The sequence below is a fragment of the Platalea leucorodia genome, assembly GCF_965183815.1.
Source record: "Platalea leucorodia genome assembly, chromosome: 1".
Lineage (NCBI taxonomy): Eukaryota > Metazoa > Chordata > Aves > Pelecaniformes > Threskiornithidae > Platalea > Platalea leucorodia.
Genome location: NC_138823.1, coordinates 32,346,605 through 32,364,167, shown reverse-complemented (window position 1 = coordinate 32,364,167; position 17,563 = coordinate 32,346,605). Strand labels below are relative to the sequence as shown.

At 48.0% G+C, this 17,563-nt stretch overlaps 1 protein-coding gene across 2 annotated transcripts in view; it reads right to left on the bottom strand.

The window, feature by feature from the left end:
- Positions 1-1,887, bottom strand: part of LOC309589039 (tumor protein D52-like) — a gene marked incomplete at its 5' end in the record, with an annotated part of 42,491 nt that extends 40,604 nt beyond the window's left edge. For both annotated transcript variants that reach the window (XM_082308888.1, XM_082308889.1), the window contains one exon: positions 1,808-1,887. In XM_082308888.1, the coding sequence (XP_082165014.1) occupies positions 1,808-1,829 (22 nt within the window). The remainder of the gene's footprint in view (positions 1-1,807) is intronic.
- Between the last annotated feature and the right edge of the window lie 15,676 nt (positions 1,888-17,563).

Sequence of the window (17,563 nt, the reverse complement as noted above, 5' to 3'; positions counted from 1 at the left end):
ACAAAAATGAGTTCAGTAGCAAAACAAGCCTCTAGAAAGTGTCAGCATTGCCACTAAAGCTTTTCAAAAGACCACAGTATTTTACTCTCCTTTTCCATCAGAAGTTGTTCAAGACCCTGCAGTCTCAATAAAGGTGTTTGCCTTTTAACAGGCTCAAACACAAAGAAAAAACTTCAGGACAAATACTGAAAACTGTGTTAACACTCCTGCAGTTGGAATTAAAATCCTGATCAAATTGACAGTTGTGCTGTTTTCTGACTGAACGGTTCTGTTTGTCAGTCCCCAAGAATAGGGTTTGGGGGCTTGTTTGGATTTTTGGATTTTTTTTGTTTGTTTTTGTGTTTGGGGTTTTTTTTTATATACACATTGAAGATAGCCACAGGACTTCAGAATGGCTGAAGGAACCTCCCTGTGTAGGTTCAGCCCCTCACCGGATGATCTTCTGCTCCGGCAAAGACAACTTGCCCTTTTCTCTATATACAGAGCAACTCAGAAGTTGTTGCTAATTATACAAGCGTACTACAGCAGCCTCAAAACACTTAAACGAGAGCATGGACAGATCAAGGTTGGTGCCTAAGGCAGCTCACCTGGCAGAGCAGAGAGCTTGACTGCGCAGAGTCAGGGGTTACACTCCCAGCACCTCCCGCGCCTCCAACACCGCTAGCGAACGCTTCCTACCGTCCCGAGCACGCTCAGCAATAAAACACTGAACGAAACCGGTCCAAGGGCACAGATGCTGAGCTGGGCCAAGAAGCCCTACCAGCTTACTCAAACAAAGTAGCTTATTGACCCTGTCCTGCCTCACTTCGTCCAGGGGAAAGCAGCTGGTGTGCAGTTCAGTACTACACCATGTAAAAGACTGCAACCGAGACACGATCAGTAGGATATATGTAATACACCTTCGTGGGAGAAGCTTTTATAGCAAGAGATCCTGCTTTGTCCGCATTCAGGTCAGCCTTCATCAAGGCACCAACTACTCTTGGGCAGCAATCCCAAGGCTTTTTTTATTTAAGAATAAACAGGTTTAGGGAGCGTTGCAACGGCGGCAGCTCGGACAGCAGCCTTCCCCGGGCAAGACGCCCTCCGGGGAAGCCCCGGGCCGGGGAGCGCCTGCCGCCCCTCGGGAGCGGCTGCCACAAGGGAGCCGCCAGCTGCTGAGCAGCGCCGGGACGGGGGGAGTTCGGCGGGAACAAACCCTGCCAGCAGCGCCGGCTAATCCGAAGTTACGCACTCGCAAAATGGAAGCGCTCTACTTTCACTCCTGGGTGAGGCCAGAAGGGTTATTCTCGCCTCTACCCGCGGTGGGAAGGCCGGGATTCACCGCCCGTGCCCGCCGCCCGGGGAGCGGCGGCACCCGCTGGCGGGGGGGGGGGGCCGCCCCGGGCTCTGCCGCCCGCCCCGGGCTCTGCCGCCCGCCGCGGCGCGAAGCCAGCGCCCGCCCCCCGGTTCCGCATTTTCCGAGCTGAGGGCGCGGCGGGAGGCGCAGCCCCGCGAGAGGCCGGGGTCCCGTCCCGCACCGCCCCGGCCGCCAGCGCAGCCACCTCAGCCGGGCGCGCTCAGCCCCCGCAGCGGACCCCCCCGCCCGCCGCGGCAGTTACCTCGCCAGGCGATCCCCCCGCCGGACGCAGGGCGCGCCGAGCCCGGCCCGCCGCCGGCTGGCACGGCGGAGCTGGGCTGGGCAGGGCAGGGCAGCGCCGGGCCGGGCTGCGAGGGGGACGCCGTGCCCCCGCCGCACGGCAGCGCCAGGCACCGCCACCCGCCCCGCGGGGCCGCCCGAGGCGCGGCGCGGCCGCAGCCCCCGCCCTACCTTGGTCCCTCGGGGGCTCCATGGCGGCCCCGGCGCCGGTCCCCGCGCTCCTGGGCTCGGCTCGGCAACCGCCGCCTCCCCCCGCCGGCTGCTGGTTGGCAGCCGAGGCGCCGCCCGCGCCCGCGGGGGCGGGGCCGCCGCACGTCAGTCAGCGGCCCGCCCCGCCCCGCCCAGGTGAGGGCGGCCGGGCCCGGCCCCCGGGGCTGGCGGCGGGCAGCCGGCGGTGCGGGACTCCCCGGCCCCGGCCCCGGCCCTGTCCCCGGCCCCGGCCCCGGCCCCGGCCCCGGCCGCCGCTGCCAGCCGGCGCGGTCTGCGCCCTGGAACGTTGGAGAGACCACAACCGGCCGAAGGAATTCACTGCGGACCGGCGCTTCGCGTCGGGCGGCCGCAGCGTTTTTAATCCGGTCCTGGGAGTCCTAAAGCTGGACCTGGGGGTTGTCCCGGCCGGCACAGCCCCCGTTCCCCCCGCCGCAGCGCTGTCCCCTCGGTCAAGCCCATACCTGTGGTATTTTTCACTCCAGGGCAGCGCCCGGCCCTCAGTGCGGTGGCTCTGCACCCCGGGCGTGTGCAACCAGGGCCACGCCGCCCTTGGCGTTTCTTCACGCAGCTTCGCCCCGGCTGGACGAGGAAAGACAAGAACAACCTGCAATTAATGCTAGGAGCTGGAGGAGGCTGCACAGGCACGGTGACCGAAGAGAGCCCGCCGTGCTGCTGTGGGAGCCGCCGTTCTCGGCGGTTCTGGCTTCGGCTTGCTGTGGGTGTGCTAGCGAAGCGTGCGCGCCCTCGCACGCTGCACCGCGTTACGGAAATTAAACCGTGATTTTATTTTTACTTGGGAGATTCCCCTGCGAGACTCGCTAGCACTTACGCCAGGCAAACCGATGCATTGTGGCTGCGTTAAAGGGGCTTTAACAGTTGAAAAGAAAATCAGCAACAACTTTCCTAGCTGCAATTTGAGCCCTTTCTATTAAAATAACATTAAGTGCAGAGAGGTTTTCATTACGGAGTTTGCCCAGCAAGCTGCTTTACAAAACTACCAAGAACATTAAGCTACCAAATGGATCTTTTACTCCACCCTTTTCAAATCCCTGGCCTTGACATCTATGGATTCGTTTGTTCGAAAAGATCAATGTTTGTGCAGAACGGGCGGCAAGGCCTCCACAGCGTGGGGCTGTGTGAATAGCCAAATTGTCACCAGCCTTCAGCATGCACAGTCACATGCTAAAGCAGAGCACAATAGCGAGCCAGGAGGTGCCAACTCAGGATGTCCTTGCTTTGGATGACAAACAGCAGCAGCAAATCCAGGTATTTTTCAATCTACAAAGCAGCTGAGGAACGTGAGCTTTTGCTAGGGTAAAGGAACGCTTGCTTGTGTTCTAGGATCTGCATAGCTGCAGCAGGAGGTTGTTACAGTGGTGCCATAAAACCAGCAAATAGATCAGAATATATCCCTGCATGTTTATACCTTGTTTCATCTCATAGCACAGCAATTAATTTGCTCAAATATACGATTACCACCACAAGCTCATTCCACGTATCTCAGTTATGTTTTATGACTGTTTCAGAAATAAACTCAAATAGATATTTGAGAAGGTACATCTGCTTTTTTTTTTTAAGAAAAAAAGAATAGGTTTTTTCCCACACTGCTCCACTTAAAGTCCCAAGCTTTCCCAGTGAGCAGCTGATATATGATACATGATCTGTAATCGCAGTGGAAGAGTATCAACAGCATTAAAATTTGCCCTCCTTTACTTTGCATCTACCTTAGCAGCAGCCCTGGCAGTGCTGAAATGCCTATCAGGAGTAAACCCATAGAGCGGTGAAGCTGTCAGCATCTCACTGCTTCTTTTAGGGGTGGGGATATTTCACCAGCACATCCCAAAAAACAAGAGCTAGCTGTCAGGAAAGGAGTATTTTCCGGAGAGCTGATTCAGTACCCTCTGCCAGTGAAACTCCCACCAGCCCACCTGAGTCCATGGCACTGCCCTGAGCAGGGCACTGCTGACTCGCTCACCGTCCGCCCCGCTGAGGAATGCCCTGTTCAATGCAGGTGTACCCTTACCGTACACGGCCTTGCACCAATTTTGCTGAACTCGGTGTCTAAGGTTAGAAATCCCCCCCTTCCCAGTTCCCTGAGGCACTCTGCAGTTCGATTTCCCTAGCAGCTGTCACCCGCTCCAAGTGGCGATGGGGCTAGCTGTGGGATCAGAGCCCAACCAGGTCCCCAGCTATTTTGTCCAGAAAGATTTTACATGGGAAGACGCTCAAAACCCACCATCTCAAAATGTGATGATGTATTCCCTTTTTACACATAGCCCTGGCTAGCGAGGAGATGGAATCGTTGTAATGAGCATCTGTTACTCAAACTGATGCCTATTAAAAGTAGTATGAATATTGCCTACGGGCTCCAATTATGATCATAGAATATAAACACACGAACTGAGAAGAAAAGACTGAATCTGTCCTGAAGGTCTTGTTGTCTTTACGAAAAAGGACAAAAGTGAAGGACGATGGGACTAGGGGTGTACTGAGCCACTGAGCTTTGTGCCCATGACTTCTTGTTTCCTTCAGTCAGTTATAAAAACAAATGTACGTATATAGAAGGCTAGCCTATTTGAACTTGAGACTGCCTGCCTAAACACAGGACTTCAAAATACTTTGTCCTGAGTGGGGCTGGGCCTGTCCTGTGCAATTGTATGGGAATACGAGTAGAGCAGCAAATGCAGAAGCAGCTCACATTATAGCTGTATGTCACGTTTCGTTTCACACTCGCAACACTTGAGCCTTCCCAGTGCTCTGCCATACAGATAGGCCAGATCTCCCGCTGTGGAGTCAGAGCCCAATTTTAAAACATATTCCCCCTAGATCAGATGTTTATTGCAAATAACAGGCAAGGCAGTCAGAAGTGAATAAAGGCCAAGGTTTCAAAGAATTAATACTGCCAAGGTCATTGAAAAAATCCAGATTTAAGACAACTAATTATTTTTCAAAGAACCTTGCTGCCCTTTAGCTTTTCTGCCATAGTTACAAATACAATTACCTCTGAACAGATACCTTCCCATGTACACAGAGCTGAATCAGATGATGATAGGTTCAGGGTAGCTGCTGTGCTGATGTAATGGCAGGTGTGCTGAGTGGGCCGCATCTACCCAGAGAGCCAAGTCCCAAAGCATTTTAGACCTGAATCATGTAGGTCACATAACCTCAGCACTAGAAAGTGCTGAAGAAATCTGTCCCAAATCCTTTGCCTCGCCAGGCTTATAGTACTTTACTTGGCACAAAATGTCCTCCATTCATTCACAGCCTTGAGTCACCTTCTGGGAGAAATCCTTCGTAAGGAACATGTCCAACGTTTTATTTCAAAATGCAGTAAAAGAGCACCGGCAGCTTGGCTCCTTTATAAATCAGTGCCTAGAAGGATTTTGTTAGCCTAAACCTGAATTCAACTCCCTCTTCTAGGTGAGGAATTAAGCTCTTATCTCCCATAAACCTGTCCCAACCTCAGTGGGAAGCACCCTGCTGTGAGGTAGGAAGAAGTTCAGTTCCTCCAAAGGAAACAGTTCCGCTGCACTGTTCCTAGTCGCTCAGCTGCATTCCACTGAGGTCATTATTAAATATTCAGTGTAACACAGCTAAACGCAGAGGGGTTTTTTTCTTCCCCACACAACAGCCCTGATGGCAGAGTGGAATTCACGCCGTGCTCTGGCTCACCTGGTAGCCCCTTCCTCGTAACCTCCTGGCTTGGGCACTCTCCTGCAAAGTGCAAATTCAAAACCCCTTCAGCAGGGGAGACAAGTATATACTGAACCGTCGGTATCACGGGTGAGTAACAACTGTGGCTACTCAGTGAACCTATATTTGCCATATCCTAGGTGAATATCAGTGGGATATTGGAGGAAGGAAAACAGACAAGCAAGCACACTCCCTCCCTCTATGTTATTGCCTGATGCACCGGGCATACCCTGAAAGCGCTAACTGGATCAATGTCCTGGCAGCCGAAGATGGGCACACATTGGGTCAGAAATCCTATGCAATATGTCCCACCTGAGGCAGCATGAGAGATCACTAAAAGCGGAATTGCCTGTGCCCATTTAACTGTACCGTCAAAAACAGACACTGGACATGTAAGTGCCTCTTTAAGGCTGGGTATCAGCTGACTAGCAAGGCAAAGAGTCTTTAGTTTTCACTCATGTATTTCCTGCTAAAAGCCTTTTGTGGAAAATAAATCATTCACACCTGTTAGTGTCTACAGGTCAAGATCATACCTATGTAGGCGCTGGGATAGATAAGCAGATGCCTAGTGGGATTCTAAAATCCCAATGGCTCCCGTCTCACCACAAGTGAAGTGCGGTACGTTGCTGAAAATATCTGCGGATGCCTTTCTACCTCTTTAAATGCCTGAGTGTCTCCAAGTCCAAGGTCACTTTTGCAAGTGGGAGTTAAACTCTGAATTAGTTAAATGCTTTAGAAGAGGATTACCCTGCAGTTCTAGTCATTTGGGTGTTGATACATTTAGGGCAGGGCTGTTGGAGGTGCCTCCAAAAGAACCCGGAGGTCTTCAGCTGAGTAGTCCACCATAGTGAAGCTTCCCTGAGCACTGCACAGGGGTCATTGAGCTGTAAAAGACAGTTATTTGTCCTGGGCCAGATCCCGAAATCCTTACAGGAACTAAACTTTCCATCAAAGGACCAGGCTTCACAACACCCACCTGCATGAAGCTCGTTTCCTGTAACTGATCTGACTGGGTACGTGCAAAAGGCCATTAGCTGGGAATTCGTGCCTCCCATCTGTAGTAGCATGTGACAAACACTCTGTACAGCTGCTAGCAAGTGTGGGATAAGTAGGCTTGGGGGGGAGGGTAAAAATAATAAAAATAAATTCAAACCCTGTGTTAAATCTGCTGCAGAGGCACCAGAGGGAGACCTAGAGCGCCCCATGGGTTTGGATTTTGTCTGTCTCCTGGTTGTTTCATCGTTTCCCAGTGAAGGAAGAGTACCTGTGTGCTTATTTTACTTAAGACCCCAAAACTCCTAAGAAGGCTTATTTTGCATGAGATACAAGAAATTCAGCATAGATGTACACACAGATGCACAAATGCTGTAAGCTTCATCACAAGAAAGATGATATAATGCAACTATTAATTTGATGTTAATGTCACTACTTTTCCCCTTTGCAGAGTTACTAAGACTTATGTATATCCAGGAATACTTTGTATTTCTCCTTCCCGCCCCGCTCTTTCCCACCCCTGCTCTTTACTTTCTCTTGTGAGCAGGAGACACGGCTCTAACTTCTCATTAGTTAGTTACTTTTGTACCACAACTTCCTTTGATAAGGTTTGCTCAATTACAGCTCCAGGAGTGATGTGATAAAGTGTTCTCAAGCCTCTGAGCTGTTTCCAGTTCTGACATAAATATATTGATTGGGGAGCACAGTACTTTCTTTGTCACATGCATTACCATCTGCAGCAAGCACTTTTATTGCTGTAGTAAATATACTGTAGATAAAGCTTTAGCTAAACTACACCCATGTCAACTAACTGCTGCTAATTAGTCACAAATAATCTATTCCAGAAAGTGGACTAAATGGAACATTTGCATGTTCTAAAAATTGATACTAGGAATAAAATGAGATCATGTCTTCAGTAACTCGTTACTAAATTGTTTTTAAGGCTGCAGTGCTGTACATGGTAATTAAGAACCAGAGGATTTAGGATTGCTTTTCAAATTGTAGTTAACTTTCAGTATACTCTTGTGAGATGACTAGGTATTACCAGGTCCACTGGTAAGCCAAAACACAAAGATTATAAATAATTTGCTAGAAGCAGATAAAAAAAGCAGAACCGGAGCAAGAAGAAATATATAGGAGTCCAATTAAAAGGTTACAAGGGAGAAAAAGAGCAATGACCCAATTAAATAAAACTGCTGCAAATTGTGGATTTTACAAGCAGAAAAAGACTATTGCGAAAGCCTGCTCACTTGCCTAACACAAGCCATAGAACTCCAGCCTTTAAATTCCCTCAGTAGACATTTTTTCCTTCCCTGTTTTGCAAACAAAAAGTTAAGCCTCATAGTTCCTCGATAATGTAGCATCTAGCCTCTTGAAAAGAGGCGATCTTTCTTTCAAGCTTCTAAGCGTATCGCTGTTTTCATTGATAAGGCATTTCACTGAGCTAGACAATATAAAGTGAAAATAAGAGCAGCAAATTAAACTATAAACACTGAGACTAAAGATTCGTTCATCTCATTGATCTTTTACTAGTAACGCTGCCTACTCCCTGCTGCCATTGCCCAGCCAGTAGGCAGTTCCATCACAATCTCACTTAGAAATGTTTCCAACACAAGATGCACAAATCAGATATAACTCATGTAATTTAGTTTTTCCTTTGGACTCTTGTGAAGCCAACTACGCTACATCTCTTAACATAGTTCCTACCTGATCTTACAAAGCTCATTTTGAAACTTCTTGCAAAATCCTGCCTTGAAATTTCCCCAAATCAGACAGGCTGTACTTCCAATTTCAGCCACAACAAAACAGATAAAGCAGGCCTCCTCAGTTCCTTTCCTACCACATATCCATTTGTTTAAAAACAGCACAGAGTTTATATGATTGCTCAGTGAACCTAAACTTCCACCAAAAGATCTCAAAAAATAGGGCCGCCACTTCCCTGCTCAGCAGCAGCAAGGAGGCACAGATGTGGTGCTGCAAAGTCAACCACCTGCCACCCCTGGCCTGAGCGGGTTTTGATTTTACTTTTTCTCCCATCAAAGAGAAAATCCCAGTACTTGTTTCATTTGCAAAAGCCTGTACATTTTGCACCTGAATTATACATCGGTGCCTGAGGTAAATACAAGCATGAGGGTGTTCTTATTTGCCCATGCAATCGCTGAGGCTGTGTGTGTAAGCCGTGATAAAGCAACACCGCTGGCCGATTGCAAGCAGTGTACGTGCAGTTACCTGACCAGTAACCTAAAGGAGAGCTTACGCCTCTTCAAGTAGTACTCTGCCCTCCTACAGCACTAGCTGGGCCACATATAGATGTTTACTCTCCCGTTCCAAATTTGCATCTCTCAGCTCATTCTTTCAGCTCAAGATGTGCCCGGTTGATGCTTTGAGAGCTCCAGTCTCAGTCCTCACCACAGCAGCAGCTCTCCAGATGGATAAATAAATGCAAACTGGGTGAATAGCTGTGAAACCTCTGTGCTTGAAAAATACCCCTATTCTCCTGAAACTGTACGTTTGCATTACACATTTTTCATTTCCATTATGTCACTAAATAAACAGTCTGAGTTTCTGGTATGAATCCGATTAACAGCCAGGCTTGGTTTCAGTACAGATTCTGCTCCCTTCATGGCTGCAGAGGCTGTTGGGCATTTCTAGCATGCTGGTGGCAAGGTGACTTTCCTCTGCAATTTTGAAGGAAAGTCATTGCAGGCATGTTGATGTACCACACTCCAGGGTGGCTGCCTCTTGGTGCTAACTGGAAGTGGCTGGAAGATAAAGAAAGTAAAGCTCTTTCCAGATCTCCTGGTGATTCAACAAGGCTCAGTGCCGGGTCCTGCACTTGGGTCACAACAACCCCATGCAACGCTACAGGCTTGGGGAGGAGTGGCTGGAGAGCTGCCTGGCGGAAAAGGACCTGGGGGTGTTGGTTGACAGCTGCCTGAACATGAGCCAGCAGTGTGCTCAGGTGGCCAAGAGGGCCAATGGCATCCTGGCCTGTATCAGGACTAGTGTGGCCAGCAGGACCAGGGAGGTGATAGTGCCCCTGTACTCGGCACTGGTGAGGCCGCACCTCAAGTACTGTGTTCAGTTTTGGGGCCCTCACTACAAGAAGGACATTGAGGTACTAGAGCGTGTCCAAAGAAGGGAAACGAAGTTGGTGAAGGGTCTAGAGCACAAGTCTTATGGGGAGAGGCTGAGGGAGCTGGGGTTGTTTAGCCTGGAGAAGAGGAGGCTGAGGGGAGACCTTATTGCTCTCTACAACTACCTGCAAGGAGGCTGTAGCGAGGTGGGGGTCGGTCTCTTCTCCCTAGTAACAAGCAATAGGACGAGAGGAAATGGCCTCAAGCTGCGCCAGGGGAAGTTTAGGTTGGATATTAGGAAAAACTTCTTCACCGAAAGGGTGGTCAGGCACTGGAACAGGCTGCCCAGGGAAGTGGTTGAGTCCCCATCCCTGGAGGTATTTAAAAGACGGGTAGACGTGGTGCTTAGGGACATGGTTTAGTGGTGGACTTGGCAGTGTTAGATTAACGGTTGGACTCGATGATCTTAAGGGTCTTTTCCAACCTTAACGATTCTATGATTCTGTGTGCAGTACAGCAGAGGACGGAGCTACAATCTGGATTTGTTTAATCTCCATGTCTCCCTCTGTAATGTAGCCGTTCACACACCCATTCAGCCCCTCATGTGCACACTTGTTCACCCTTTTTTGCATATGCATCAAGTCCCAGCTGCTCCAGTTCTCCATCACACAGCCATGAGCATGTGGTCACTCCGACTCACAGTTACTCTTATTTCCCGCATCCTCCGAGTCAAGGATGGCAGCTGTGGGATCTTGATCAGGTTTCCAGGGGCAGGACCCTGCAATCCAAGCCAGGACTTTGGTCACAGCCTTGTCCTTTTAAACCTCTACCAGGTGGGTACGTTGGGCTCCTGGCTCGGAGCAGTGACATGTTACACTTAACGCCACTCGCTTTACACTGCGGTCAGGGACTACTACCAAGTGCAAATTTTTAATCTGTTCTGTAAAGCCCTGGGAGCATGCAAAACACAATAAATAATAACATCCTCAGCACCAGTAAGGAGGTCTCAGAAGATACCCTGTTGCCTGTTCTTTTTTTTTCTCCTGGAAGGCTTTGTAGGTACCCCCTCCCACACAACCATGAGAAGTCATAGCATCATAGAATCATAGAATGCTTTGGGATGGAAGGGACCTGTAAAGGTCATCTTGTCCATCCCCCCTGCAATTGGCAGGGACATCTACAACTAGATCAGGTTGCTCCGAGCCCCATCCAGCCTGGCCTTGAATGTTTCCAAGGATGGAGCATCTACCACCTCTCTGGGCAACCCAATGCATGGAAGTCATTGCATGACAGCCCCCTACACACACACAGATTTCGAGGTGCTATAGTTTGAGGGTATAGAAGAGTCTGTGAGTTCAAAAGCCATAAGGCAACATGTCCTGTGATTCACCTCCTAACACATTTGTGATAATCAATCGTTTAATCAAGGTCTTCGCAGTAGCTTTATGAGCAATGTTTTGGTTTGCTGTGAAGGAAGGCGGCATGCGAATGGTTTTGTCGGTCAGCCTGGAGCCAGTACCTGCTTACCTGGGTGAAGAACTAATATTTGCGGCTGTTCTCACTGAACACTGAACTCTGGCTTTTTATTTCTCTTGTGATGACAGTACTCAGTGGTGTCTCCAGTGTGCTTTCCACTTAATGTATTATATACTGCTGTCAACTTAAAACAGCCTAGGACAAAGTCCCCAGTTTCTTTTGCAGCTCTTCTATGCTTTATCCTTAGGGCTTATGAAGTAAATCAGTATGTGGCTGTGTGTCTCCGGCCAATTTCAGCATTAAGAGAAAGTATCACAGATAACATGCCTAATTCTCTTCCTGTGTGTACCGAGATACAGTCAGAGTCAACTCATTGGTGTGAAGTATTCACTGCTATCAAAACAGAAAATGAGAGGGGAATCGGGCTACCCATATAACATGCATCTTGAAGAAATTAAAGACGTGCTGCATGTTCTTTTTCCTTATTGAACAGAGCAGTAATAAAGAGGTTTATTTAATTGTGACAAAGCAGTTAACTTTTGAAGATGTTTCCTGCTTCTGTGAGGAAGCTTGATTTTCTGAAGCGTATTTCTTTCAAACTAGAGTCTCCAAGTGCCTTGCAGTATTAAATACGTCAGCTGAAGAACTAAATAATAAATAAGGCCAGGGGAAGGCAGACCTTTTAGCAAAGCTTCCTCTGTCTCTAAGTGGTCATTTCTTTCATTTTTAAAGAGGATGTACACTCCCCGTCAAAAAAAAAAAAAATTAAAAAAATAACATCTCAAACTGGCTGATGATAAATACTCCACTTATTTACACTCTCCATCTATCTGCACACAAGTGTATACAATAAGAGGACGTGTGGATGTTTAGGAAGTCAGTTTACACGTGGATGATTTCCTTGGCTTTTACTTGCCGAATCGCTTGGCTCTTTCAGTGACCCATTTCTGTAGCAACTGCCACCTCACTCCGCAATTAAGCTGTCTTGCAGTCATTGGGCAAGGTAGGTACACGATCACATTTATCAAAGCTGAGGAAAATGCCGGTACCTTCCACGTGATGTTTATGGGCTTCCCCCCAGAGCTCCTCCAGGCGCTGTGCAATGCATGTTTACAGGGGCTGTAGTTCAGCAGCGTGGTCTGCTGACAGTGAATTCCCTTCTTGCTGCTCATTATGCATTGCTTGCAGCCTTCCCGCCTGCACGCCATATGGATCCCTCACCCAGGGCAGAGCAGGAGGAAAGGAGAGGACAGCAGACCAGAGAGCAGAAACCAGCCATGAGACTGGCAGCTGGAAGAAGGCACCCCAAGGTGGCTCTGGTTGGGGAGAAAAAAAAGACAAAGCTCCAACAGTTTTCCTTTCTTGTGAGGCTTCTTACATGGCTTCTCTTTATGTACCTTGTCTTTTCTTCTTCAGGGACAACAGGACTATAAATACCAAAAGGAATTGGCAAGAATGTACTCTTTCACAGCCTTAATGTACTTGCGTGTGCTGGAGAAGTGAGCAGTGCAAAGCAGCCAGGCTCCCACGCTCTCCCTAAAGAGCCACTTTCTTATTGCCCCTGTTGAAGACAGGATAAAATCTCCAAAATCATGACAATGGCTAAAAAAATGGTGTTTGATATCATTCCAATTCTTTTCGCTTTCCTTTCCGATCCAGAAGCTTGAGGGAGCATACTGATCACGTCCTCAGACTCATCTTTCTGCCTCCTGGGAAGTTTTAATACACGGTCCTGTCCCCGTCTAGATCATATGCACATTAGAGTCAAAACAGCTTAATTAACTCTACTCCATAAAGAAAAGAAGAAGAAAAATTGAGGTGAATGCCATACATAATCAAGAACTTGGAGACAGTGGGACTTAGAGAAAAACACCAAATACTATGGCTCGCACATCAAGCTGCAAGACCTGCTCACCACAGATCTGATGCCTTGTGCTCGGAACTCATTTTCCAAACCCATTAGTTACCATTTTTAGATCACTCCTACAAGCTTATTGCTATTATCTCTACTGGCAAAACAAGGCCAGATTCAAATGGAAACACATTTCTCAGGCCCAGTCAGTCATGGTACGCTATTGCTGTCCCTCCTGCTGTCCATCACCCTGATGTGTCATGGCTGGCTGGAGGACCTGCTTTGCTGCACCACTGCGGTGACTCCAGGTCAGCTCTACAGGACTGAACTTTGAGATTTTCAATAATGTAGCTGTAGAACAAGGAAATGAATGCAGGTTGTAAAATCTACCCAAGGAGCAGCATAAATACGGAGTGCAGCACGAGTGCCAGGCTTGCACAGCTACACATAGTCGGTCCCTGAACTAGTCAAGGTGTGCCTCCATGCGATGTGGTTTTGGTGGTAAGTCCAGTATGCAAGGAGGTGTCTTTGCTTTTCATGAGGTACGCACTGCAACAGGAAATGTCCAAGTTATCTCCACATAATACCTCACAACTGAGTTCAGAATTGAGTTTTATAAAGCAGGTCAGTCTGAGAGTATTTATTCACATGAGAAATGGAGTGAAAATGGTGGCTTTAAATATTTGTTTAGTACTTGATATACCCATCTGGAAGGTAACACTGCTCTCATACAGCTTGGGAATTCATATGTGCTGTGCCTTTGCCCAGGGTCACTCACGAACCAGGAGGGGTGGATTTGAGTTTCAGGGGCCCCATTCCCTTCTCTCTCCGCTGGCGTGGTATCCTTACAGCCGCTGCAAAGGCAACAGTGGAAACAAAGACCATCTGCATATATGACACCGCTTTACTAGAAGCTCGTGAGGACGTTTACATGGGATATTGCATGACAGCTGAATAAAACTTTTAATAAAACATAACTCACTCAATGTCTTCAGCCTGCTGACTCTGCTTTTCATAACACGCTTTATCAATGCCAGGAAGCTGTAAAAAGCTATAAATGGTGTTGGAGGAAAATGCTAATGTAATTTCCCCAAGTGTCTAATCTACATAATGGGAAAATATTAATACAGAGATATTAGCACAAGATATTTCTTGTTCTAAAGGTGCATGGATTTTACCTTGACTGAAGTGTTTAGAAGATACAGACAGATTTTTCAGCCAGCATGAATCAGGATAGTTTATATTGACTTCAGCTTAAACAAGCTGACTTTTACTGAGGATGTAGTATAAATATTGACAAATCTGCTATTACTCATTGGAAATAACAAGCTGGGCAAAAACAGCTTCATCACGTGGCCACACAAGGCCAATTCAGTCTCACCTGGGTTTTGAATTGGAGGGAATATTAATGAATGGGATTAAATCTTTCTCTGGAAAGCCAAAAGTGAGTCGGGGTGCCGCAAGGGCCTCGGTGCTGCTCTGTGGCAGCGCGGCCAGCGGGGCAGAGCCCTCACCGACAAGGGGCCAGGATGCTGAGCAGCCAGTCCAGGGCAGGATCAGGTCTGGAGCAGTGATCAGGGTCAGACACAGCTGGGTGGTCACCGAGCAAGTCCGCAGCAGCAAGACATGTCCACGAGCAAGCCATGAAGCTGAGCCGGGGGAGCTGGGTCAGGGCCAGAATCGTGGCAGCAGGAGCCGGGGCGCAGGCATCACTGCGGCACAGCAGCGATGTAGCACAGGCGGGGGCCAGGGGTAAAGCCTCAGCTAAAAAGCAGCTCCCACGAGGCAGGAGGAGCAGGCCCTCGCTTCTGTGTTTCTTCACAACAGCCCTTATCAGCGGAGGAGCCGACCTTGGACGCAGCCAGCTACGTTCCAGAAGGGGATGTGCCCAGCACCCGGCAAGGAGGTTCGGTTTTTCCATCCCCATTTAGAAACATATTTTTCTTCACCTTCTCCTAATCTCCTTGGACAGATAGCAGTCAGAAGAGAACTGTATCTCATTAGTGTGAATTAAAATTTTCCCAAATCTTCAGCAGGCTAATTGCTGAGTGACTTCACGATAAAAGGAGAAAGAAAGCATATTTTAATTTCAAGACTAAAACTGGGGGATTAGGAGAAGACAGGTTTAGATAAGCTACTGGGAAGAGCTTTTTAACATACTGCTCACTCTTCTTTGCAGGCAGTGTGAAAACCCAGGGGGTAATCCTTGTAGATTAAAGTAATCCATTTAGAGGAGCTGGTCCGTCCTTGGCAAAAAAACCCAAAAAATACATGTTACTGCTACTATTGCTCCCACTACTAAACACATCTGCCAACTTACCTGGACTGTGTAGAGGGGCCGTGCTGTTAAAGTGGCTTTAATGTCGAGTGAGGACAGGTATCTCGGGTAGGCTTGAAGTGGATGGGCAGCCCGGCGGCTTCCCTCGCGCCTTCGGAGTTCCCTGCGCAGAGACCCCGAGGAACGGCTCTGCCCAACGGTGCTGGGGCCGGATCCAGCAGCACTGGATGGAAATGCATATGCAGCGAGCTCTCCTTCCCCATTCTTCTATACAAATGGTAGCGCCTGTGAAAAGAGGCAGAAAAGCCCCGATTAATGCGGTTGCTTTCATTTTATTCATTTTATGCTATGTGCTGGCATAAATGTGTGTGGTGATAAGAAACAGCAATGGAGAAGACAGCAGGCACATTGAGAGACAGAGAGGGGACGTATGGCCCAATTATAGTATTAAATATACTAATTTTTCACTTCTTATCATATTATTTAGATATCAGCAATTTGGAGGTGAGCAGTCATATGTTGTAAATGAGACAGAGCCTAAGTTAGTTCTGAAGAAAGGAGGCATTAGAGAGTGTGCAGAACCAGACAGGAAAATCCTGACCCAGAGGTTAGTTTTGATGTTTCACAGGACTCCCCGCTAGCAGAGGAGCCACCACCTACTGCTTCCCAGCAACTGCCCTGGGAAGAGGGAGCAACCTGCCCAGTTGTGGAGGCCAGCAATTCCCTCCTGAGCCAGAAGGAATCTGATATGACTTATCTGCCTCTGAGAGACATTTATGAACCCACTAGTGAGCAGTTTTTCAGCCACGGTGCCGTGAAGAGCTTCAGGGACTTCTGCAGGGGACAGCAGGCAGGGCCCTCGGGGTGGATGGAGCAGACTGCACAAGGGAGTGTTTGAAGCAACCACTGTCAGAGCATTTGGACCTGACATGGTGGAATACCCAGGGCTCTTCTTTTCTAGACGTAGCAGTGGACATGTGGTTTGTGATGGAATGGGACATCAGGAAAACTAGGGATATTTTCCCCCATCCTCATTCCACGTGTTGCTAAGATCTGACAACAGACATCCATAATTAAATCTTTTCCAGCGCCAGGTGGTACCACCTGAGGCCTGGACATTGCCATTTCATGTTCAGATCCTACAGGGATCCTACATCTGTCCAGACAGGCTTTTGGCCCATGTGGGCTTTTTATATGAGGTAGGAGGGTACTGCAGAGTTTTAGCTGAAAAGTAATACAGCTCAGAAATCCTTCAGGAATATGTATCTGAAAAGTTACATGAAATGATCAATGCGAGAGTGTCCAACCATTCAGCTTTCAAGCATTCACTGAGTTAGACCTGTATTTCTGTGTGCAAAGCTTACAAACCTGACTATGTACACTTACTGATCTAGCGGTTCTCGTTCCATGAGTTGGTAAATGGCTGTGGGAAATGAGCAGTTGGAACTTTTCTCATCTGAACTCTCATATATTGGTTGTTCTGAGCAAGATTCAGGTATGGCAAAGAGGCTTGTCACTGCTGCAATCTCATACAGAGAATATGTGAAGAAAAAAGAGAGAAAAGTGTGTGTGGAGGGAATTTTGCACAATTAGGTACCCTCGAAAGAGACTGTGTTGGCCTTGCATATGCCAGAATGGAGGATCAGGTAGGTTTAATAGAAGGCATATAGTTCACAATAATTTGTGTCCTATGTTTCCATCTTCCCCCAGAACAGATGCTTTTCCAGCCCACAGCAGGAAATAATGGTCCTGAAGAGAGGAGAAAGTGAGAGGTGAAAGCAAAGCTCTTGTAGATAAAGCTGTTGTAGATGCTGCTCTGGCCTGGAGTTGGACTCAGCTCTCCAACCCTTTCTGAGCTAATCTGGCCAAGAGTTCACTTTGATTAACTCATGGGGAATTAAAAAAAAATCAAGAAACCAGTTCCTGAGTCAATTCAGGGGGATGGGGCAATCTGATGCTTTAAACTTGATCTATTCCACTCTGGGTATCCTGCATGTCTTATACGAGGTTACAACAGCCTAAGGTTGCTTCCTCAAGCTGTTGGAAAGAGGATTGGTGTGGGATGGAGGCTGATCATATGGAAAAGATTCCAGGGACCAAATGCCAGGCCACCAGCTCTTCAGCTGAAAAGAGCTAAAAGAAGAAGACAACCCAGGCAAAGGAGTAATAGTAATAATAAATAATAATAAAGGAGTAATAGTAATTTACTAATAGTAAATTACTAAGGAGTAACAATGCGTTCGAGTCACAGAGAGGAAGTGACTGCAGGGATCCCTCGTTTTACTTGACCTAAATACGCATGTATTCATTCTTTGAATATTTTATACTGCTCTGGCTCCTAGCATGCA